This window comes from Lethenteron reissneri, chromosome 34 (assembly GCF_015708825.2).
Source record: "Lethenteron reissneri isolate LAM-NWPU_2019-01 chromosome 34, ASM1570882v1, whole genome shotgun sequence".
Classification (NCBI taxonomy): domain Eukaryota; kingdom Metazoa; phylum Chordata; class Hyperoartia; order Petromyzontiformes; family Petromyzontidae; genus Lethenteron; species Lethenteron reissneri.
In genome coordinates, this window is record NC_083812.1 from 7856271 (window position 1) to 7881387 (window position 25117).

Sequence of the window (25117 nt, forward strand, 5' to 3'; positions counted from 1 at the left end):
CCACGTCCCCCACCCCCTACCGCATCAGCTCCATCTCTTCACCAGCCCGTGTCGTGCCCTCAATGCGGGCATGCGGTGGCTGGCCACGTGGGCTCTCTACACACACCGCCACCCCCAGCAACATCGCGAGTTATCGCGAGATTACGAGCGTGCTCCCCCAAACAACACTTGGCTCACGAAGTCTCGCGAGATTGGAGGAGGAGGAGGGGGCGGGGCCCACATCGAGCTGCCGTTAGACGACCTCTGATTGGACGCTTTCAAAAATTTAGGCCGGGAGGCGGGGGGGGGTTGTCACGTGGGTGATCGAATCGACCAATCCAGTGTCGGCGCGACGGAGAGAGTCACGTGGCGTGGAGGGTCGTGGCGGACACGTGGCGGGCGAGTCGGAGTGGCACGCGGTGCTTCGATCTTCCTTCCATTCGGTACTCTTCAGACTCCATTCGATTGTGTCGATTGACAAATCTAAGGCGCTATATGATGATGTTTTAGGTCTGCTGGCGGGGACGAGAGAGAGTTTTGCGTGGAGGAGCGCAAGGCCCCCACCAGTGGTCACTTGAGGATTGTGTCTTTCGTTTTGTATTTATGTTGGAGATGTGGTATTCGGTATAATGATGGCTACCACCGGCGTGGGGGAGGGGGACCCCCTCGTGGGGGGGGGGGGGGACCCCGTCTCTGTGTTCCTTGTGGGGGAGGGGACCCCCGTCTCTGTGTTCCCCGTGGGGGAGGGGGGCCCCCTCGTGGGGGAGGGGACCCCATCTCTGTGTTCCTCGTGGGGGAGGGGACCCCGTCTCTGTGTTCCCCGTGGGGGAGGGGACCCCGTCTGTGTTCCCCGTGGGGGAGGGGACCCCGTCTCTGTGTTCCTCGTGGGGGAGGGGACCCCCGTCTCTGTGTTCCCCGTGGGGGAGGGGACCCCGTCTCTGTGTTCCCCGTGGGGGAGGGGACCCCGTCTCTGTGTTCCTCGTGGGGGAGGGGACCCCCGTCTGTGTTCCTCGTGGGGGAGGGGACCCCAGTCTCTGTGCTCCTGGTGGGGGAGGGGACCCCAGTCTCTGTGCTCCTGGTGGGGGAGGGGACCCCGTCTGTGTTCCTCGTGGGGGAGGGGACCCCAGTCTCTGTGCTCCTGGTGGGGGAGGGGACCCCCGTCCCTTTGTTCCTCGTGGGGGAGGGGACCCCGTCTGTGTTCCTCGTGGGGGAGGGGACCCCCGTCTGTGTTCCTCGTGGGGGAGGGGACCCCAGTCTCTGTGCTCCTGGTGGGGGAGGGGACCCCCGTCCCTTTGTTCCTCGTGGGGGAGGGGACCCCGTCTCTGTGTTCCTCGTGGGGGAGGGGACCCCCGTCTCTGTGTTCCCCGTGGGGGAGGGGACCCCGTCTCTCTGTTCCTCGTGGGGGAGGGGACCCCGTCTCTGTGTTCCCCGTGGGGGAGGGGACCCCGTCTCTGTGTTCCTCGTGGGGGAGGGGACCCCGTCTCTCTGTTCCTCGTGGGGGAGGGGATCCCCGTCTCTCTGTTCCTCGTGGGGGAGGGGATCCCCGTCTCTCTGTTCCTCGTGGGGGAGGGGACCCCGTCTCTGTGTTCCCCGTGGGGGAGGGGACCCCGTCTCTGTGTTCCCCGTGGGGGAGGGGACCCCGTCTCTCTGTTCCTCGTGGGGGAGGGGACCCCGTCTCTGTGTTCCCCGTGGGGGAGGGGACCCCGTCTCTGTGTTCCTCGTGGGGGAGGGGACCCCGTCTCTCTGTTCCTCGTGGGGGAGGGGATCCCCGTCTCTCTGTTCCTCGTGGGGGAGGGGATCCCCGTCTCTCTGTTCCTCGTGGGGGAGGGGTTACGCACATCGTCTGTCACGTGATGCCCTCGTGGTTCGTCAGTTGCGTTTTGAGAGTTGGATGTGAGCTGTGGTTTTTGGTTACTGGGAGGTTAAATGGTATTAAAGTTCTGTAATAAAATGACAGTGAAAATGTTTACTCCCATTAATATATTCGTCTCCACAATTGTTTTAATGCAGACCTTTGGCCCCACGGCCTTTAGGAAGTGCATCATTTCAGCAGCATTGATTCAGTAAAAACAATTACACCGTTTTCTATGTGCGGTCTCATCAGCAGAGACAGGTTTGCTACTGGTAGGAACCACCTGGTTCCACCAGCCCACGGGATTATTGTGTCCGTCCGTCGTGCATCCAAAAATGGGAGGGGATGGGTGGGGAAGGTGGGGAGGGGCTGGTCACCCCGTGGTACCCTTATAAAACTCAACTTTTAACCTACTCACGCCGGCTTGTGCCCGCCCTCATTCGGCCATATTTGCGGAATACACCACGCCGCCGTTGACCCTGGCCATTGACCGAGCAACCCAACGTTCCTACCAGCTCCCTCCACAGGAATGTGTTTAAATAATTGCTGGCAAACTGCCAGATGTTATTGACAGGGCCCCCTCTAATGTATCGGTACTGTTTATTTGCTTTTAACAAGAGGACAGCATATGCCTCTATGCATTTAATGTTATTCCTGTTATCGTCATGCTAAATATTGTGTTTGACGTTTACTCTTGAGCGTAGAGGATGGCAGACCATGGAGAGAGGCGGTTTGGCAGGGGTCGTTCCATGCTGCCCCCAACCGAGCCCAAACCCCCAGAGACTCCACGTCCTACCCAGCACAGCCTGGAGCAGCAGCCAACTACGGCAGGGGCAGCCTATGACCAAATGCAGGTGATGTGCTGCATCGGAGGTTGTCATTTACCGTCGTAATTTTTCATTGCAATTTAGGGGCCGTCCATAAATGACGTCACGCACCTAGGGGGGGGGGGTGTCAGACATTTGTGACGAGGGGGGTGGGTTGAGAAATGTGACGTCACATCAAAATGCGCAATTTTAAATAAATAGACAACACGTTCTACTTAATTATACTTTTTAATAAATGTTTTCTCCTACAACATCAGAGTGCAGCGCCACATTAAATACTCACTACAATGACAATAGTTTAAAACATGTTTTATTTTCAAAATGGAAATATGGTTTTGGGGGGGGGGGCAGAGCTTTGTGACGTCATATTTGGGGGGTCTGACTTTTTGTGACTCCGTGTGACGAGGGGGGGGGGTCAAAAATCGTCCAAAATCGCGTGACGTCATTTATGGACGGTATATTTCAGAGGCTCATGGAGTCGTCTGTATTCCTTATAATACCAGGGCATTACTAGATTAACTATCATTTTTCAATGTAATGTTCATGTTGTACTTTGGTATAAGAAGTTTTAGGCATTTTAATATTTTTCAGGGCAGAATTTAAAGTCGACTTTTCATGACAGAAAAAAATAAGTTGGTATATTTTTTCAGAAAGTCTTATAATTGTAGGGCAGACAGAATTCAATACCACGTTTCTGTGGATGCAAAATTGGTAATTTTGCCCATCAAATATTTTGAGTCACATTTTTAATGGCGTTTTGAGCTGAACGGCAAAAAATACTTTGTGAATGTGTAGGAATGCGAAATATTGTTTGTGTTTGCTTGGATAGTGACATGAGTCCTTAATTATATCATCAGGTTCCAAGTTATGGACGGCGTAGCACTTTGCTGGCCAGCCTGCAGCACAGACCCCCAGGGGCTCTGGGACCTGGCCTCAGCATTTTTGGTAGGTCCTGTGGTAAAAATGTTTCCAGCTGCATTATACCTGAATTTATTTTGACTCAAGAAGGCAATGGTGTGAAATGACATATCCCACTTGGTTCATACTTTTGAACATTTCATATGCTAGTTTTATCATTACACTGAACAATTTTTTTTTTCAAAATATAAATAAGGAAAGCAAAGCCGTGACATGGGAGGGATTCATATTCTTTGGGTCTTTCGGTAAAGTCACGTAGATACTTTCAAAGAAAATAACAAGAAACTACGACGTTTCGATCGCAACACAAGCGGTCATCATCAGGCAAAGAAGTTAGCCTCTGAAGTCAAAATGGGAGGGGTTTCAGTTATTCTACACTTTCCCTCCCAAGAAAAGAAAACTGCAAACAAAGATGAAGGATTGGGTGATGGCTTGCTGCTACACAATCTGGAACATAAAAGGGACACAAGGGAGAAACCTACCAAAATATTATATCAGTAAAACTCATAGTTTATAAATGATTGCAAGTAGTTGTGAGGAGTGGTGGACTTTAAATAGCAGCCAAATTATTTTGGTCATCCCCTAGTCTGCCCTGCACCCGAAAGGTCAAATGTTGTAAAGCAGCTGAATGGAACATGTTGTTCATCCCAAACTTTATACATAGGGGCTTATGTTTTTTTTTCCAATTGCATAGTACAGTAGAGCATTGTCATTCCTGCCATTTTGTAAATATGTGAAGGCATGTTTTGGTGTGTGGTCATGTCTACAAAGCACATGTTAAGTCACACTGGGCAGTACTCACCTCTGTTAACTTTTAACCAGTGGCAGGAATTCCACATGTCCATAATTATAGTCACTCTCCATAGTGTGACCACTTTTGACATAATACAAATGTAGTAGTCAAATTATTGATCATGGAGGGATGATGGGCTGAGTGGACCACTGACTGCAATATTAAGTCTTTTTTTTATTATATATTGAGAACTCTGATCACAAAAAACCACCATACATACAGATTGGACAGAAAAGCTAATTAATGTTTCTTGCATTTAAACCAAAAGTATTCCAATACAACAGGTCGAGGAATTTTATCAGCTGGGAATGCTGGAAGACAGGTCGCCCAAGGGTTACAGGAATCAAAACCGTCGGTGGCTTCGTCAAGCAGTGGACTATACAGAGGTGCAGAAACGGAGCCGATCGGTAAAGAAGTTATTAGGTATGTCCAACTATGTTGTTCGTTTTTGAATTTCCCAGGCATCTTAATTATGCATTGCTTAATAACGTAATAAAATTATTAATTATAATTGAAGCTTTCCTGGCAGACCTTATATGGTACTCAATCTATAACTGATGTTTTTATAATCTGTTTAATAAATACATTGTTTATGCAGAATTAACAGTTAACTTGTTGTCCATTGTGTGCTGCTCATGTGCACATTTAGTTTAGTTGGAATGTGTCCATCTTCTGCCCACTTGTGTGATTGTGTAATTTGTCCTGTGCGCTTTGCTGAAGCTTCGGACGAGGCGTAATACAGCAGGGACTTCTTGCTGCTCCCGTTGTTACTGCTGCCTTGGAGAGGGGTGATCATGGATTGTCTTTGCTTCCAAGCTCATCTGGGGTCTCGTATATTGGGCCCAGCAGGGCTACCCTGCCATCTCCTGAAAGGGCCCATTTGGCTCAACAGGAAAGTGTCCTTCATGAAGGTTAGAGCTGTCTTATCCGTTTAGTTCTTTTGTTTAATTATACGTAAATATATAATTAGCAGGTCATGTGTGGTGGGGTAAGTGTGGTATTCCCACCTCTTCCCACTTACAAACCTCTGGCCAGGATGAAGAGCTGACCAACCTCTAGAGGGGCTCTCTAGAGTGGAAAATCACTGGGTCCATGAGAGTCCCATGCTGGCTTTGCACAGAGATGCCAGTAGGAAAGAGGGGGGGTACTAAGGTCCCATTGACATTGTTGTCATCTTGTTAGGGCATCTTAATGTAATGTTGCCATATCTTGGCAACATGTTGCTTATTGTTTAATACAGCTTTTACTTCAGTTGACTTTGTTTTGGGTGTGCTATGTGTTTTTGCAAGGATAGATAGATCGTTTATTGTCATTGTCACCAGTACAACGAAATTAAAAATGCTCACCAGTCAGGGCATCATTCATAAATTTAAATTAAATAAAACAAGAAAATAAAAATAAAATTAAATGAAAGATAATCAATTTATACTATATATAAAAACAGCCCAAGTATACCCACATAAGGTTACATTTGTCATTGCACATCTCTATTTCAATCAATTGTAAACACTATTACTTAATAATTAATTAGCATTATTGAGTGTGGTGATCGCTGTAGGATAAAAGCTCTGTTTTAATCTGTTTGTCCTTGTTTTGACTGATCTGAATCGTCTGCCTGATGGCAACAGCTCAAACAGTGAGTGTCCAGGGTGAGAAGAGTCCTTTATAATGTTCTGTGCTTTTTTGATACAACGTGAACTGTGTAGTTCTTCCAGTGTGGGGAGGGGCAATAGATATATATTTTTTGCTGCTGTCTTTTCTAGCATCGAGGTGCATTATGCATATACATAAAAGGGACACGTGGAAGAACCAGACCAAAACGTTATATCAGTAAAACTCATAGTTTATGGATGATTGCAAGTAGTTGTGAGGAGTGGTGGACTTTAAATGGCAGCGAAATTATTTTAGTAAACCCCTAGTCTGCCCTGCACCCTATCGCTCAGATGCTCTAAAGCAGCTGAATGGAACATGTTCATCCAGAACTTTATAAATGGGGGGTTATTTTTCCAATTGCATAGTACAGTAGAGCATTGTCATTCCTGCCATTTTGTAAATATGTGAAGGAGTGTTTTGGTGTGTGGTCATGTCGTCACACTGGGCAGTACTCACCTCTGTTGATAACTTTTAACCAGTGGCAGGAATTCCACGTGTCCATTATTATAGTCACTCTCCATAGTGTGACCACTTTTGACGTGATACAAATGTAGTAATCAAATTATTGATCATGGAGGGATGATGGGCTGAGTGGACCACTGGCTGCAATATTAAGTCATTTTTTTAAAATTATAAATTGAGAACTGATCACAAAAAACCACCATACACACAGATTGAACAGAAAAGCTAATTAATCTTAATTTGGAGCTTTCGTGACTGCAGGAATTATTCTTTGGTTCTTTCGGTAAAGTCACATATAAAGATAAAATATTAAATTAAATACTAGCATACGACGTCTGTCTGCTTATATGTCTGTCTATGTTTCTGGTTCTGTGTTTAATCTCTCTCTCTCAAATGTAGCATTCTCAGGAAGAACGTAATCAACCAGATAGGGTGTTGACTGTTATGTTATCCGACTCTCTGTTGTATTACATTACATTTCTAAGTATACTAGATTTGTGTTTCTATTTAATTTATACCTGATGATGATTGCTTGTGTTGCAATCAAAACGTCGTATGCTAGTATTTAATTTAATTTATTATTTTATCTTTATACGTGACTTTACCGAAAGAACCAAAGAATAAAGCTAATTAATGTTTCTTGCATTTAAACCAAAATGATTCCAACACACCAGGTCGAGGAATTTTCTCAGCTGGGAATGCTGGAAGACAGGTCGCTCAAGGGTTACAGGAATCAAAATCGCCGGTGGCTTCGTCAAGCAGTGGACTATACAGAGGTGCAGAAACGGGGCCATTCGGTAAAGAAGTTATTAGGTATGTCCAACTATGTTGCAAACCTCTGTATTTCCCAGGCATCTTAATTATGCATTGCTAAATAAAGTAATGGAATGATGATTATGAATTATAATTAAAGCTTTCCTGGCAGACCATATATGGTACTCAATCTATAACTGATGTTTTTTATAATCTGTTTAATAAATACATTGTTTACGCAGAATTCACAGTGAACTTGTCCATTGTATGTTGCTCATGTGCACATTTAATTTTTCTTTGGAACGTGTCCATTTTCTGCTCACTTGTATGATTGTGTAATTTGTCCTCTGTGTGCGCTTTGCTGAAGCTTTGGGCGAGGGGTAATACAGCAGGGACTCCTTGCTGCTCCCGGTGCTACTGCTTCCTTGGAGAGGGATGAGCATGGATTGGCTTTGCTTCCAAGCTCATCTGGGGTCTCGTATATTGGGCCCAGCAGGGCTACCCTGCCATCTCCTGACAGGGCCCATTTGGCTCAACAGGAAAGTGTCCTTCATGCAGGTTAGAGCTGTCTTATCCGTTTAGTTGCTTCTTTTGTTTAATTGTACGTAAATATATATTCAGCAGGTCATGTGTGGTGGGGTAAAGTGTGGCATTCCCACCTCTTCCCACTTCCAACTTCTGGCCAGGATGAAGAGCTGACCAACCTCTAGAGGGGTTCTCTAGAGTGGAAAATTACCGGGTCCATGAGAGTCCCATGCTGGCTCTGCTCTGAGATGCCAGTGGGAAAGAGGGGGGTACTAAGGTCCCATTGACATTGTTGTCATCTGCTTTAGGGCATCTTAATGTAACGATGCCATATCTTGGCAACATGTTGCTTATTCTTGATTTTAAGCTTTCGTGACTGCAGGAATCCATACTCTTTGGTTCTTTAGGTCAATTCACGTAGGTACAAGGCTACATATAGCCTTGTTGTAGCTGCTTTCTCGCTAGTTCAGCAGTTCCACTGCTGGATGATATTTTTTCCGCCTGAGGACTACTGCTTGTGTTGCGATCGAAACGTGATTTATTTTATTTTATACCTACGTGACTTTACCGAGAGAACCAAAGAGTCTGTTGCTTATTGTTTACTATATATAGCCTTTAATTGAGTTGACCTTGTTTTGGATGTGCTATGTTTTTTTTGCAAGGGGCATTAAATATGTTTTGCTGTTGTCTTTTCTAGCATTGAGGTGCATTTTGCATGAACAAAATATAATTATTATTATCAATTGCAGTGTTAGGTGGACGGGGAAGGTCCATCTCTTCCCCCACGTCCTCTCTGGGACTGCAGACTCCCTCCGAGACTTCTCGCCAGCCGCAGTCCACTTCGGTGGAATCAGGCAGCTCTACCTCCCTGGAGTCAACCTTCAGCAAGCTGTCCGTTGCCACGCTCCCTGTCGAGTGAGTGAGCGGCTCGTTGTGATTCCTTGTTGTAAAATATTCCCTGTGGTGTGGAGGTGATGAAATGCCTCGGAGAGGCCCATGGCTTTTAGCCTGTCAGTTTTGAGGGTTGTTTAATCATAACTCTTAATGCTGGTCAAATATAGGTTGAAGGACACACATGCTGTCTTTCCTCTCAGAGTATCTTACTGATATGTGTGTCCATAATCCATGAGCCCTTTACGGGGGCTCTCGAACTTTAGTTGCCACATCCAAAGCAGTCTTTCAGTGACTGGATAAAGCCATATATTATGTTGCCAGATAAAAGGGGAAAAACCTATTCTCGTATTATGCGTAGTTTTTTTTACTTAAGTTTAATTCAGTTATCCAAATGTTTCAGTGGAAATAAGATGTAGATAAAGACCTGTTTTAAGTCATTTCCACTGGTAAATTGGTGACATTCTGTGGGACTTGTCATTGACAGAGTGATGCATCGCTAGCGTTCTGTTTCAATATTTCCTCTTGTAACAGTGCCGATGTCATAATTGGTGTAGAGGGAAAAAAAAATCCCCCATTTCATCTGACAACATTTTGGTTATGTAGAAGGGTGAGTGATTTGCTTGGCTGAAATCACACCATAAAAGTGTTTTTAATATTTTTGTAGGTCTTGGGTGTAACTATTAAAGGACAGCTGGCAATGTGTTTGGCATGCTGTTATGTCTGGAATGCTGTGTTAGGAAACCTATACAAAAAATCGGAACCTATGGGTCTCCTCTGGAGATTGCAACAAATTACATCCGTTTGAGGTGCTCCAACGAAGCCATCTACCAGTATCACGTGACATTCAGGTGGGACTTGTTTTTTACAAATTAGTCTGTAGACTTGCCGATTACATCACTGCCAGACAGTCTTAAGTGTCTCCTTTATTTGAACAGGTGGTAGCATTAACCCGTTGAGATACAAAAAGCATTGACTTTTTGTGCAAGGGTGACCCACCACTTTAATTTATAAAAAAAAAATATTTAGCCTGGAGATAATCTATTGAGGTGGAACAGCTCGCGTAATGACACGTACACATTTAAAGTTGACAACTTCAAACAGTAAGCATTTGCGCAACGATTATCACACCCACTCGAAATGCTTACATATTTTTAAATATTGATATAAAGCTTTCGTGATTGCAGAAAACCATACTCTTTGGTTCTTTCGGTAAAGTCACGTAGGTAGAAAATTTTAATAAAACAAAATAACATCACAACGTTTCGATCGCAACACAAGCGGTCGAAACATCGTGATATATTATTTTTTGTTTTATTTAACACGCGGTAGAAAAAAAACTTACGCTCTCGCGCCAAGAATCGATTCTTTAATTCGAGAAAAGGAATCGGAAGGTTGTAGATTTCTTTAGAATCAGCCTATTTCCGTTTAATCGATACCACAAACGCTCACCAGATATCGATTCTCGCCAGTCCTGTATGCGGGTTGACGCCACACTGCATGGTCATTTCCCCCCCCAAAATACAAAAGTCTATTTTTATACTTTTTACATTGTGTACAGTATGGAAGCTACGCACATGCCAAATTTCAAGTTTGTAGCATGTTGGGAAGTATGCTAAACATTTCGAACAGACGTACATATCCACAAATTTCCCTTTTTTATATATATATAGATTTGTGTAATAATGTCTAAACAGGGTGTTATCAAGTGCAATATCAATATTTTAATTTAAATGTACAATTGTGTTCTCACAAGATGTCGCAAAATTGGGTGTACAACTCTGAAGCTGCGTTTTCTTGCAGCCATTTAAATCTCCCAACGAAGTGGTAGCTTATGCATGCAAACTTGTGCATGTGAGCTCGCATTCTTGCCTCACTCTCCAGTCAGTCGGGTCTCAAGAGTTTATTAGCTCATAAAACCATTTTCTGCCCACCGTACACAAGCTTAATCGAGACATTTGACATGTCTTAAGTATATGCGACTGCTAACGATCTCACCTGTGCCTCGGACAGCCCTGAAGTGGACAGCACGAATACTCGCTTTGGCTTACTTAACGAGCACAAGTCGGTGATCGGCAACACGAAAGCGTTTGATGGGTGTGTCCTGTATCTGCCTCGTAAACTCGACGACAACGTAAGTGCTGGAGATTCTAATAACTTTCTTTATTGTTTTCCAACTCCCAAGTGCCGCCATACTTCCTTATACTCTGTTGATTTACCCTTGTCACAAGGTAATAATCATGAGGTCTTAAAGCTTTGGGTGCAATATTCGATGTTCGTTTAAACTTGTTACGTGGTAGTGGTTTTTTTTTGCCATAATGGTTTACTGAAGTTAGATTATTGTTGTTTTTGGTGTGTTTAATTGTGGGTTCGTCAGCTAAACCTCACTTCCAAGCGAAATTCAGACGGAGTGGAGATAACCCTGTCCATCAAGTGCACCAAGATCATTGAGCCAGATTCAGACCTCTGTCTGCCCATCTACAACATCATATTTAAAAAGTGAGAATATATAATTTGACGGTGTATATAGTTAATATTACTGCAGTTTGTACTTGCATTTCTCACTAATTGTTGCGTTGTTTTGAAACAATAGAGTCTGCCTTGTTTCCTCTGCTTAGGATAATGCGATTGCTGGAATTAAAGTTGGTTGGAAAAAGTTTCTTGAATCCTCGAAAGCCAATCGTCATCAACAGATACAGGTCAACTACAATGTAGTCCGTGCTTTACTTGAATCTGTATTTCTGCCCTGGGCAGTCATTAACGATTATTAATCCCTTACATTAACCTTAATCTAATACACGTTCAATAGTTTAGTTTTTTCTGCTTACTGCTTGGTGTTTTTGGGCTTGTGCTTAACAACTGAGATGTATATGTTTAAACTGCCCCTTAAGCAATGTCTAAAATGACAGTGAAACTAAAGTATTGATGATAACATTTATATGTGATTCCTAATGCTGCTAGAGTGCTTAATATTCTGATATTTTATTTAATAATGCTTACTCGTGTTCATGCGTTCAAAGTTTTACTAAAAACTCGCCTCCGTCTGCATTCTTATTCTTCTTTACCTGGATGACCTGGCCATGTACCCACAGAATTCATATTTGGCCTGGCTACATCGTTGCTGTGCAAAAGAAAGACGGTGGATTGATGCTGATGCTCGATGTGTCCCATCGAGTTTTGCGCATGGACAGCGTGCTGGAGGTCATGTGAGTGTAGCATGAAGTTGAGCGGCCCTGTGTTGCTGCTGCTGCTCATGTGCGCTATCATTTTGATCCCGGGCTTGCCTGTAATAACTGCCCTAGGTATATATATATATTCTCTGATGTTTTCCAATTGTGTCCCTCCAACATGTAAAACATTTTTGCAATCTGTGTAGCCTACAAAGGCTAGGCAAACAGTGGCATTAAAATGAATTGTTTTTTGTTCAACATGATATTGTTTGGTCTGGTAGAGAAACCTTTCGTAAACTTTTCTCCTGTGATTTGTTGGATTCTAAATTTCACTTTATTCAATTCCCAATTATCTATATGAATAGTTATTTAGTTGCAATAAGCGGCTAATGCATCTGTAGTATAGGTTTTTTTTACCATTATTTTTTATATTTTTTTTTATATTTCCATGATGGTGTAACATTTAACAAATATGTATGTTACTGCTGTTGTTCCAACAATGGGACCCAGACTACTTTGATGACCACAGTTAAAACTATTTGGTCCAAGAGATTTACATTTAAAATCTTTTGGTTTTCTTTTTCAACTGTGACACCTCTTCATCTGAAGAATAATGGTTAATTTCCTTGGCGTATTATTAAATAAGATACATTACACATACTTATAAGGGAAACAACCACTAACTGATTACTAATGTAGCATAATCACAATAAAACACATTCCAAATGATTACTAATCTACAACTCGCATCGTAACAATAGCCTGATTACTAATCTAGTATATAATTACAATCACTCCCCCCTTGAATCTTTGCACCTGATGAGTTAATGATGACGTCACCCTGCTGCTGCTCTATATAAGAACGGGAGACACAGCAGAGCCTCACCATTCTGGCAAATTGCCCGATGATGCTGGTTGTAATTACCAGCGAAACGTCGTACTCAAATTGTAAATGTTGTGGCTTCAACACACCGGTGGGCTAAAGCAGTGAACTATTTGTCTTTGTCAACGTGACACATTTTTACTGATTGGCCGTGTCGGGTGGTGGAGGGTTACGACACATTTATAAATAAACGCGATCTAAACCCAAAACCGTTGATTATGAATAACATTGGTCGCGAAAGCCTACGTGTTAAACTTCCTTGGCTATATGCATTATTGTGCTATCAAAGTCAACATAAATTCCTCCAATAAATACAAATAATATCTGCCGTGTTATGGTTCCATCTTCTAAGTAAGGGGCTATCATTTGTGAATTGAAAATTTTCAACCTGTCTTTTGCGGAATTTATTTTGCCAATTGCTGGCCATTACATTTTCCAATGATTTTTGTGGTGTTCTGCAATGCATTTTCTTATTTCTTTCTCAATTATTTTACAGAGTTTAAATGTATTCAGTCTTCTGGTTTAGAATCCCACCCCTCCCCCCCCCATGTCCTCTTCTTATTATGTCTCTCCGTGCATCGTGGCATGTCCGCTAACAGGACCCATCTGTACGAGAGCTGCCACAGCGGCGCCAACTTTCAGGAGGAGTGCATCAAGGCCTTGGTGGGCCAAGTGGTCATCACGCGGTACAACAATCGCACCTACCGCATCGATGACATCGCCTGGGACAAGACACCCAAGAGTACCTTCCTCAATTCGGCTGGGAAAACCATGTCTTTTGTTGAGTACTACAAGTAAGGGCAAATTTGTTTTGTTTTTAAAATAACTTGTATGTGAAACATTGCACTTGTATGGGAAACAACACTCAACGTGGCAACTTAAAGCGGGGGGATTCCTAAATAGAATGAAGCACGGAATCCGGCTAGCTGGACTCTGGTTAGCAAGCGTTTTTGCTGCAGGGTTTTGAGATGTTGTGGTTTTACTCTTCAACACATCGATGGGCTAAAGTAGTGAACTATTTGTCTTTTGTCAACGTGACACTTTTATCTGATTGGCCGTGTCGAGTGGTAGAGGGTTACGACAATATTTATAAATAACGCGATCTAACCCAAAAAGTTTATAATATTGTTCGCGAAAGCCTACGTGTTAAAATGCATTCTATGATGAACACTATATAAAATAATTATAATAAACCTAATGGAGGATGACACACAAGAGGTGTAAATATGGCTTTTCACTTTCAGCTGTATTTGCTGTTTTCAACCAGGACACATTACATTTTACCAGTCTCGTCTCTTTTTTTTCCCAGGACTCAGTACGAAATTACAATAGATGACCTTGGGCAGCCACTGCTCTTGCATCGAGCAAAACAAAGGAATCAGGCAGATGATCAGGTTAAGTCTTTTATTTTATTCTCTTTAATGCTTTTGTGTAACTAGAGGTCCTTATTCCTTAAATCATGCAAACTCGCAGTGCTATGCAAACTTGGTCAGTTGAAATTACAGGTACATTATGATGGCAATGTATTGTGAATTAAAAGCCTGGTGCTTTGTTTATTTTGCCTGGTGTTTTTTTTATAACCCAGTGGCACTAGGCGTGAGTGCTAATTAATCAGGAATTAAGATTGTACTGACCGTTAACAGGGCTTGTGTCGATTGACTTTGCAGGTGGCGATTCAGACCATTTGCCTCATCCCAGAGCTCGCCTATATGACTGGCATCACCGACCTGATGAGGTCAGACTTCAGCATGATGAAGGTAGCATGTTGCACAGATTCTCATACCAATCTTGTACATGACACTTGGGCTTGGCTTGATCATGATACATGGATTCAGCAACACTTTCAAACTTGTGGTTGTTATTGGGTGTACAATGTTTCATTAGCGATAATTTTACCTTCTGAGTAACGTCACCTGGCGCGTGACATATACACTCAGCCCCTAATAGCAACACCACTACTAATATGATTTGTATTTGATCGTCTTTACAATCGTGTCATTAGCTTGGTTATTATGATGGCGACAGAAGCGGTGGACAAGTTAAAGCTTTTCCTCCAGCCAAAGGTTGTTTTTGGAGGTTGATTTCGGATGAGGCGAGGAGGAAATATTCACATTGTTGTTGCTTGGGATATGTTTTGGAGGAGCTCTTTCAATAATCCAAGACAGTGCAGTTGCTCAAATGGTGTGTGTCCTTGTCGAGTACCATAAAAAGTAACACTAGAGCTGAACTTTTAAATTATGTAATTGAGTACATATTATCAGTTTGATTATTCAACTTAACCAGATACAGTAAAACCGTGGATTGCGAGCATAATTCGTTCCGGAAACGTGTTTGTAATCCAAAGCACTCGTATATCAAAGCACTCGTATATCAGTTGTGATCACGTGACGCTCGGGAGGGGGTGGGGAGGGTGGGGCTGGGTGTTTAGGGTGGGGCTGGGTGGGGAGGGGCTGGTCACCCCATGGTGCCCTTATAAAACTCAACGTTTAACCTACTCACGCCGGCTTGTGCCCGCCCTCACAGTCGGCCATATTTGCGGAATACACCACGCCGCCGTTGATGTTGGCCGTTGACCGAGCAACCCAACGTTCCTACCAGCTCCCTCCGCAGGAATGAGTTTAAGTTTCATATTGAATTACTCTCATGTTGTATTATGCGTTGCAAACATGTTGCCATGTGTGTATGTTTGAACTTCTTTCGAACAGTGCTATTTGGAGGTGCTGGGAAAGGATGACAAAATAAACGCAAAAATCATGTCTAAACAAAGTAATGTAATATTGGGTAAAACTATGGAATTTAGCAAAAGGAAGCGCCGGCAAATGTTGATGCTGTTAATGGCGTCGATCACGATGACTATTGAGCAAGTTCCATGAATGTTTTGTACATGTACACTAATTGTGCTTCCCATTGCAGGCAATATCTGAGCAGATGCGCCTTGGGCCATCCTTGAGACACAATTCTGTCATGGAGTTCATCAGCACTGTGGAGAATAATCCTGAAGCCCAGCAGGAGCTATCAAACTGGGGCCTGCAATTGGACAGTGACATTTATAAGGTAATCTGTCATTTCTCTCCATACTTGTGAGTGGAGCTACCAGTTCTGTTCATAAAATAAAATCTCATGTTTATTGCATACAAAAAAATTTGCTCAGTCTTTGCCGGTGTTCGGAGCCTATTGATTATTACCACAGTGCTTGGGATTTTTACCAAGCAGTTACCACCAACAAGACTTAACACCATCCAAAAACCTATAAAACACAAATGTAAATGCTTGCCTATGAAATGTATTATATACTTAGCAATGCGCTTGAGTGCTAGGTGCGCCAAACCGAGTGAAATTATTGTTCGCGCGTGTTTTCATAGCCGGTATCGGACTCGCAAACGACTTTCCTTTACCATTTCAGTTGAGTGGCCGCCAACTCCCGCCCGAGATGATTCGACTGCAGTCCAAGGCTTTTGCGGTTTCGCCTGAAGCTGATTGGACACGCCATATTGTCAACACCCCCTGCATCACGGCCGTGAGTCACTGCCTCCTTGGGCTCGAGTTTGTGACTTTGTGTCTTGAATATGTGCTTACGGATTTGTTTAGTGGGATAACTGACTTTCATTCCATCTCAAGTCGTTCAGTCATCTGTTAATGTATTATGACATTCCAAGTCATAGCCAAGTGTGTTAGCAGCATGGCCATATTTAGGACATTGCTAAACTACGAGAAATGAATAGGTTTTTTCAGTTGTCTGTACACTCCGATGTGTTTGCTGGTTATTGCACTGTGTTGTTCAGCACAATGTCCTACGTTTTGCTCATCGCTAAGTGAGAGCTTCTACTGGTCATTTGTGAAAATTACTGCGCACATGTGAAAGAGAGCGTCATAGCTCATGGGATTCCTGTAGTATAAATAAATATTCTGATTCTTCAAGGAACTGAATCCAGCAGCTCCTATATAATCCTGTGATTATGAGCACATGGGAGTGAAATACCGAACAACGTGCGGTACAACAAACCGAAAAAACATCGAAGCCATACGCTTAGTTTTCCTTCATTCGCACGTCTGTTTGACTTTAGTGACCCCCGTTCCCTATTGATGATTAATTGACAAATGCAAAGTAAAACAGAAGACTTATTTCCCCCCACGAGTGGATTGACGGTTTAGCCTTGTGCCCGGTGTACGCTTTTTACGCACAATGTGGATGCACAGGTGGCGATGAAGAACTGGCAGGTGCTCTGCACGCAGCGGGACTCGTTTCTCGTGCGCGAGTTTGTGAACATGATGTGCAGCGTGGGGCCTCCGATGGGCCTCGTAAACCAATTCCCCAACATAATAGAGCTGCCGAACGATCAGACCAAGACCTACGTCGACTGCATCCGCAAGAACTACAGCTACTCCCAGGGCGTAAGTGATGGGCGGCGGACTTGAGAGAAATGCCTTAATTGCCACCAGGGTTTTGGTTTCAAAAGTCTGTGAGCCACACTGTGTGCCCGCGGTTGAGCATTAATCACCTTAGTCGTTTATTTGGTGGTGCTGCTGCTGGCTGTGGGCGACGTGCAGGTGCAGATGATCATGTGCATCTTTTCCACATTGCGGGACGACCGCTATAGTACTGTGAAGCAAGTCTGCTGTGTGGAGCTGGCGGTGCCATCGCAGGTACACATATGGCAGACTTTGTCACACCTAAAGCAATCATTGGATTTGTCAAACAAAGTGAATGCTATTGTAAGGAGGGGTAAACGTTTGTAGTGTCACTTATTTACATTTTCCAGCTGTTAACAGCATTGAAGTAATTACTTTACCCACTGCACATTAGGCATTGTTAATCAAAACGGCAACTTGTTTCTTCGTCCAAATGATCGTTATAATGTTGTTATTTCTCGCTTAAGGGGAAAATAAAATGTAGTTCTCCAGTTATGTGCCACTTGTGTTTCTCTGTAAAATGATATCTCCGCATCCAGATGCACCAACCCCACAAGACCTCTTTCAAAATTCTTTGGTATGTACACCGAAACCTAAGGCTTGAACAGCCAAGCTACAGCAAAAATCCTAAGAGGACCAGCATTAGGATTCAAAACTATTCCACGCAATTGCCTTTATTACCTGTTGCTTGAACAACGATAGTTACCTTTCCACATAACCAAAGCAAGTGTGAAGATATCCAACTTAAAAATATCTATCAACAACCACACAATGTCTGGCATTATTCAACAATAATAAGATTTACCAATGTTTCATGCATTGCACTTGATAGACATTAACTATTTATTGATTCCTAATTTATTTTCGGCAGTTCATTCAGGAGTGCTTATTTGATGGCAATGATTCGATCAATGTATAGTGCTGCAAAATGTTTTTGGCCAGAAGATGGAGCTAAAAACCCATATAACCATGTCATAATACCATAATGGGTTTTGTTGCGACGTGGTCATATTTATGATATCTTATGTTGTGTGTTTGACAGTCCAAAATAAGAATTGCAAATACAAATGTAGTAAGATGTGTGCTGTCTGACAACCCTCATAACCTACCCAGTGCCTTTTGTTTTTCTGATTACAGACTCTGGTAATAAAGTGTCAATGCAGCATAATAATTATCACATGAATACGTGGATTGTGATTCGAGTTGCAAACAGTCAAGGCATCGGTACTGCCTGGGGAATGACAGCAATGAGATTTGGTGTGTATCATAAATAATAAAAACATTATTATCAATCCCCTGCTTGATGAAGGCCTTCTCACAACAATTGGTCATACGCGAGGGATGTTTGACCATACCTTGGCATGCTGGCCAGTATGGGTTGGTGAAGGTGGGGTCCAGGACCATTTCAGATATTGCTCGCCATTGTTACTAACCGTGGCTGGCAATTGAACTCTGGTCATTTAGGTACGCAGCGCATTGGGATAACAACTCCACACAGCCTCTCCCCACCCCTCCCCTCCCCCCGTGTAAGCGTGTTTCTCCCTCTACTGTGGTTCCTGTGCAGGTGGTGCAGACGCGCACAATCAGCCAGCAGAAAAGAATGCGCAGCGTGGCTCAAAAGGTGGTGCTGCAGATGAACTGCAAGCTGGGAGGGGAGCTGTGGATTCTTGACATCCCGCTGGTAAGCGCCCGTGTGGTATTGTCAACAGATGGCTTTAACTGGTGACATTTTGCACAGCGTAGAAGAAACTTAATTGACCTTTTCACATTCACAAATTGTTATTCTGGAATGGATGCCTACGTTTTCTACTTTTCTAAAACAGTCTAGCAAACGGTGCAAAAGTAATTGGGCACACAGGTTACTTGTAAGTTCATGGGTGATTGTGTGTAGACTGAGAATACATTCCGAACCACTCTTGCGTGTTTATGCATGTGTGTAACTAAATTAGTACATGTACAGTGCGCGTACCACGGGTTCATCTTCAGGCCATTCCTGTTTTCAACATATGTCTCTCCGAACGCCGATGTCATCTCATCGCAGCACATCAAATTCCATCAATATGCTGATAATACACAATTGTATACTGCAGTGTGAAGTCAGTTCGATATGGAGAGCCTCGGTAACCTCGAAGATTGCGCGTCAGTGGTGTGCGCACGTGTCTTTGCACGAAATGAAATTCTGATTAATACAGGAAAATCAGAGGTTCTGCTAGTTGGCACTCAGGCTCGGGTGACAACAATTAGATTTAAAAAACAAGTTTTTCAATGCTTACACTTTTATTAGCACTCAAAGGTAGAAAAAACATTCTTAAAGAAAATTAAACATTGAAAAGAAGCCACCAACTTTAATTTATCACATCAAATTTGAATAAATATTGGGTCAAACGAATGTATATTCTACTTTTGAGTGCAGATATGAGTGTGCATTGAAAAGCTTGTTTTTAACCAAACTTTGTGTCCTTGTTGTTCTCGCACTAAGGAAAGGGGAAGCACAGCGGCTGCTCCGTCGCCATGACTTGCAGCGATAGAAGCGCTCCTTTCATTGGTCATAGGCTGGCCAGCAACAGCCACTGTGATTGGACCACAAGTTTGTCGTCGTAGGTGGGCTTGACCATTCGTGATTTCAAGAAGGGGGGTAAAATGTAAAAACTACTTATTCAAATTTAGTTAAAAACACGAATAGGATAACAATGGGTGGGACCTGGACTGTTTTTTTAATGAAATCTTGAATTGTCAAGCGAGGCGAGTCTGTGTAGAAAATTTCAGCTCGATATGCTTCGTAGATCCGAAGATATTGAAGCGTTAAAGATTCCAAAGAATATAAACAGACAACATGGCAAGTTCAATAAAAGTCTGTGCAAGTATGTGAGAGGATTAGGTGTGGCATTCGCAGACTCCAAGATAGTTTTCTGCTCATCTAAAGATCCTTGGCACCAAACTCGGCCAGAATGTCGTTTGATCACAATGTGCAAAATACAGTCAGGTCCTGATATTTTAATATCAGGCCTCTGCGACACATTCGACCGCTATTGAGTCGTGACATAGCCAACACTGTGGCGTGTAGCATAGTGTCGACAAGGCTCGATTATTGCAACTCACTACTTTACGGGACGTCTGTGAAAAAGCTGCAGCGTGTACAAAATTCTTTGGCATGTGTCGTAAACGGTACTGCAAGATCCGACCATGTCCGTCTGGTGCTCACTGAGCTGCATTGGCTTCTGGTTGCTGAACGAATACATTATAAGGTCACACTGATTACACAAGTGCTTGCCACAAATGAACCACGATACCTTGCTGATCTCGTTAAGGAGCATAAACCATCACGCAAACTTTGGTCATCCTCACAGCAGCTTTTGACTAACCACGAACAAAGACGATCACTGCATCGCGTGCTTTCAGATGCGCTTCTGTGGCCATTGGGAACACTCATCTGATTATTAGGAAGCAGAGGTCGCAAACGGGTTTTGATTCCGTACCCATACCCGGCCGCACTAGGGTCGCAAATGGGTACCCGTACCCGGCTGGGTACGGGTAGCCGTTCCCTACCCGTACCCTACCCGAAATGAGTGACAAACGGTTACTCACCAGTGACTCACGGCCTACCCGTACCTGGCCGCACCAGGGTCGCAAATGGCTACCCGTACCCGGCCGGGTAGCTGAGTATCGGGTAGGGTACGGGTATCGGGTACCCGGTTGCGACCTCTGTTAGGAAGCCACTGGAGCTGTGCATTTTAAAATGTAGATGATGCCTTTTAGTCCACTGCTAGATGAGGGCCTTTCCATGCCATGCAGGTCGGGCTTATTTAACTGGTCAGTGCAGGTTGGTGAAGACGGGGAGCGTTTTTAACAGAGTAGATCCATGCACTTTTGTGATTTTGCCTTGCATTGCTGCACACGAGTGCATGACTTAAATTAATACAGCCTCTAGAATTGGATGCCACTTGGCCTTGCAATCCACAAAGTCGGGTGTGTTCCTTTCACAATCGATAGAAACCAGATTGTTAAGGTGTATTTGCAATAGCTTCTGGATTTCGTTTTTTTATATATATAATCTTTTTCATTCTTGTTCAGTTATTCATGACTTTCTGTGTCCAGAAAAACATCATGGTGGTTGGAGTTGATGTTTTCCACAACGTGGTGCTCGGAAAGCAATCTGTGGTTGGCTTTGTGGCCAGCATGAACAGGTTGGTGTCTTATGTACCACGTGGCATTTACTTTGACTCCAGTGGTTAATCACCTTAACAAAGACAAAGATCCCCCATTATAGCTTCAGCAGACTGTTGGGGCAAGTGCTGTTAGCGAGCACCTATGAAAGACGGCACGGCACACGAGGCGAGGTGGCCAACACCACGATCGACCGCCTTTGTCTCCGTAGCGGTGATGTTTTAAACACCGCACGAGGCACTCATTTGAGGCGGAGTTGACCTAGGGGAGGCTCAAGACTGGTTCAAATATTCGCCACTGTTATTGATTGTTGGCGAGAATTCAACTCGGGTTGCTGGGATCGTAACGCAGTGCGCTAACCATGACACTACTGCTCCCCCATGAATCGCCTTCGACATGTATTGACTTGCATAGACAGTCGCATCAATCTCACGCCAGCATTGATAGGTTGACCCGAGTTTGTGTATGTTGCGAAAGGTTGTGTGTAAAATAACTGAATGGTTTGCAAAACGTTTGTGTATTTAACACTCGGTAGTAAAGGTTTGGCTAACATGCTAAAACCACAACCGTACTTGGGTTTGCAGTTGAATATTCATGCAATGTTGTCTGGTCAGAGCTACCTGGGTTGCTGGCACTGGTTATGCTAACAAAGGGTGAATGTCAGAACTGGTCTTAAGCCCTACACCTAGATCATCTCGGCCTTCAATAACTATCTAATGCGGTATGTAAACATCAGCATTGGGAGAAAAAAGTCTGCCAGACATGTTGCTGCTCACGCTACCCCGTCGTGCGTTGTGTCGCCCTGTATTGGTGCTCGCTTTACAGTGCTTGCCCGACAGCCTGAAAATCCTTCTCTTTGGTGGATTAGGATTGATTGGGCTCCTGCATTGTCGATACAGATCCGTGAGCCGCTGGTACTCGCGCGTCGTGCGACAGTCGACGGCCCAGGAGCTGGTGGATGGACTCAATCTGTGCATGACCTCGGCCATTAAGAAATACTACGAGGTATGCTCATCTGAACATATGCAAACTCCTTTCCCAGTGGCACACTGCTTGGTGGAGGTTGGCCGCCCTTATACCAATTCATTATATTCTTTGTTCTTATTTATATAATATGGTTCTTAATCTATATTTTTCGGTGCCTCACTAAATAAAATGAGTGTGCTGGGAGGCAGCTTGACATAGTATGTTGCAAGTACAGACGTTATATTTCGATTTAAAGCTTTCGTGACTGCAGGGATTCATCTTCTTGGTTCTTTTGGTAAAGTCACGTAGAAGGGAAGTAATAAAATAATAAAAGTAAAACAATAAAATAATTCTCACGACGTTTCGGCCACAACGCAAGCAGCCGTCCTCAGGTGGAGAACAGGTCCGTCTACTTGACGTTGTGGCCGAAACGTCGTGAGAATTATTTTAGTATGTTTTACTTTTATTATTTTATTACTTCCCTTCTACGTGACTTTACCGAAAGAACCAAGAAGATACAGACGTTATGTTGTTACATAGCATCATAACCTCCCTATATTTGACCAATATGTATTTCTTGCCTCCACGGGCATTTTTGTCTTGTTTATTTCACTTTGATCTCAGCTAATTTAATCATGTCTCTACAGCTCTCTGAACTCCCATGTCTGGTGTAGGTCTCTGATCTCATCTCCTCTCTGGGGTTATCTCGAGCAGTCCTCGGCCTTGAGGCCAGCTTGGACACTTTCTCGGCTCTCATGATTGGCCTTGGCCTCAAGAGTTGTGGCCTTGGCCTCAAGAGTTGTGGCCTTGGCCTCAAGAGTTGTGTCCTTGGCCTCAAGAGTTGTGTCCTTGGCCTCAAGAGTTGTGGCCTTGGCCTCAAGAGTTGTGGCCTTGGCCTCAAGAGTTGTGGCCTTGGCCTCAAGAGTTGTGGCCTTGGCCTCAAGAGTTGTGTCCTTGGCCTCAAGAGTTGTGTCCTTGGCCTCAAGAGTTGTGTCCTTGGCCTCAAGAGTTGTGTCCTTGGCCTCAAGAGTTGTGGCCTTGGCCTCAAGAGTTGTGGCCTTGGCCTCAAGAGTTGTGGCCTCGGTCAAAGGGCTTGGCTTAGAAGCACCAGCCTTGACCCTGGCCTCAGCCTAGAGGATCCAGCCTTGCCTGGCCTTGACTTAAAAGGGTCCTTGGCTTTCGCATACAGCTCCCTCTAGTAAAAGCCCCTTCCGCCATAAGAAAGTAATTGCAGGACTATTCCTTTTTAGCCTTTAACATAAAACATAAATGGTCACCTCTTAGGTTCTCAATCAGTCTTAAATATAGAATTGACTAGAATTGAATCGATGTGTCATCACATGCCTACCTGTATATAATGTTTCCTATCTTGCCACTTGCCATTAACTGGCCTTTTCTCTGCACAGCTAAACCACTTCCTCCCGGAGAAGATCATCATGTACCGCGACGGCGTGTCTGACAGCCAGCTGGCAATCGTGCGTGACTTCGAGGTGATGCAGCTGACCAACGGCTTCAGGACCTTTGACCTGTCGTACCAGCCCAAGATGCTGGTGGTTGTGGTACAGAAGCGGATCAACACCAACATTTTCTTCAACAACAACGGCGCCATGGAGAACGCGCCTCCCGGCAGCGTGCTGGACACTGTCGCCACCAGCCAAGAGTGGTGAGCATGGCCTGTTATGGCAAGCAACAGCACCCCGCACCCCTCTGAGAGTCTGCTTCTTCACCACGCGTACATTGTCACATATCCAGCCACTTAATGGGGACCGAGGTGTAGTAGTTGCCTACGTATGTGTACAATTGGATCACTTAAACTCTGGGACTTGAGCACATGGCCTTTGATTTATTCATCTGGTGCTAGGCTATAGTGCCACCAAACCAGATTCCTTTTGTATAAATGAAGTGATAAATTTAGTGTTTTTGGAGGTTCTTTTATGATTATTCAAGTCATAAAAATTCCCTCGTGAAAGGGCCTCATGAGTAAACCTTTCTATATTCGGTGCTTGCAATGGTCTCCAACTATTTTGTATTTACACGAATTATGGGTTTGGTTTTTCCCATCCAACCATTAAAGACGAAATAAATTGACTTAAAGTTGAACTGTGCATGTTTTGAAATCGTGGAAATCTGAGTAAGAAAAATCTACTTTTGCACCTGGTAAGTGATCATTGAGAGGCTGCTTCCTGTCGAATACATGTATAGCCCTTTGTCAATTGACTGTCAGATGAAGGTTTTGTGGTTGCCTATCCAAAGGCCTGGACAGGCTCAACAAACCTGTACGGCTTCCAAGATCTGACAAGTTTGGGTGCACGTCGCCAGGCGTTTGTTCAAAGGCAGTATGTCGAGTAATTTGCAAGAACTTCTGTGTAAATAATACTTACTGTGAATAAGTCTTTCTATTTCTCACCTTTTTATATACAGTTCTTTTTTCTGCTTTTCTTATTTTATTGTATTTTTTTATATAGCTGCTGCACTGTTTGGGAGAGCATGCAAGTAAGCATTATCATTGTACTGTGTTACACTTCGCTGTATCCTGTGCATATGAAAAATCAACTTTATATGTTGTTAAGGGTGTGCGCCTGCTGTGTGCGTGTTTCTAAAGGTTTGACTTCTTCCTGGTATCGCAACACGTGCGTCAGGGCACCGTTTCCCCCACGCACTACGTGGTGATCTTCAACAGCCTCATGCTTGGCGCAGACCACATTCAGAGGTGGGTCCTTGATTTTTCTGTGAAACGTAGAAAAATATCCCAGTTTGGTTATGCGCGAAATAGTTTTACCAGACAAAGCACAAACTGCTTCAAACATTGGAGAACATTCTTTATTGTAAGCAAATGTTGTATGCAAGGTTAAAAATGAATGACTGCATGTG

The 25117-nt window shown here is 43.9% G+C and overlaps 1 protein-coding gene across 6 annotated transcripts in view; it reads left to right on the plus strand.

The window, feature by feature from the left end:
• Nucleotides 1-315: 315 nt before the first annotated feature.
• Nucleotides 316-25117, plus strand: part of PIWIL2 (piwi like RNA-mediated gene silencing 2) — a 28754-nt gene continuing 3952 nt past the window's right edge. The window contains exons 1-25 of one of the 6 annotated variants that reach the window (XM_061565220.1): nucleotides 316-422; nucleotides 2536-2685; nucleotides 3516-3603; nucleotides 4654-4792; nucleotides 5090-5280; nucleotides 7159-7297; nucleotides 7605-7795; nucleotides 8512-8677; nucleotides 9394-9504; nucleotides 10667-10787; nucleotides 11031-11152; nucleotides 11272-11352; nucleotides 11746-11859; nucleotides 13306-13500; nucleotides 14016-14100; nucleotides 14374-14463; nucleotides 15620-15760; nucleotides 16110-16223; nucleotides 16904-17098; nucleotides 17255-17350; nucleotides 18681-18797; nucleotides 21212-21300; nucleotides 22180-22285; nucleotides 23653-23909; nucleotides 24849-24956. In XM_061565220.1, coding sequence (XP_061421204.1) covers nucleotides 2539-2685; nucleotides 3516-3603; nucleotides 4654-4792; nucleotides 5090-5280; nucleotides 7159-7297; nucleotides 7605-7795; nucleotides 8512-8677; nucleotides 9394-9504; nucleotides 10667-10787; nucleotides 11031-11152; nucleotides 11272-11352; nucleotides 11746-11859; nucleotides 13306-13500; nucleotides 14016-14100; nucleotides 14374-14463; nucleotides 15620-15760; nucleotides 16110-16223; nucleotides 16904-17098; nucleotides 17255-17350; nucleotides 18681-18797; nucleotides 21212-21300; nucleotides 22180-22285; nucleotides 23653-23909; nucleotides 24849-24956 — 3203 coding nt within the window. In that variant the 5' untranslated portion in view covers nucleotides 316-422; nucleotides 2536-2538. Of the gene's footprint in view, nucleotides 423-1867; nucleotides 1909-2078; nucleotides 2093-2530; nucleotides 2686-3515; nucleotides 3604-4653; nucleotides 4793-5089; nucleotides 5281-7158; nucleotides 7298-7604; nucleotides 7796-8511; nucleotides 8678-9393; nucleotides 9505-10666; nucleotides 10788-11030; nucleotides 11153-11271; nucleotides 11353-11745; nucleotides 11860-13305; nucleotides 13501-14015; nucleotides 14101-14373; nucleotides 14464-15619; nucleotides 15761-16109; nucleotides 16224-16903; nucleotides 17099-17254; nucleotides 17351-18680; nucleotides 18798-21211; nucleotides 21301-22179; nucleotides 22286-23652; nucleotides 23910-24848; nucleotides 24957-25117 lie in introns of those variants that run through there. The other 5 variants (XM_061565219.1, XM_061565224.1, XM_061565222.1 and 2 more) reach the window with 5 other exon arrangements.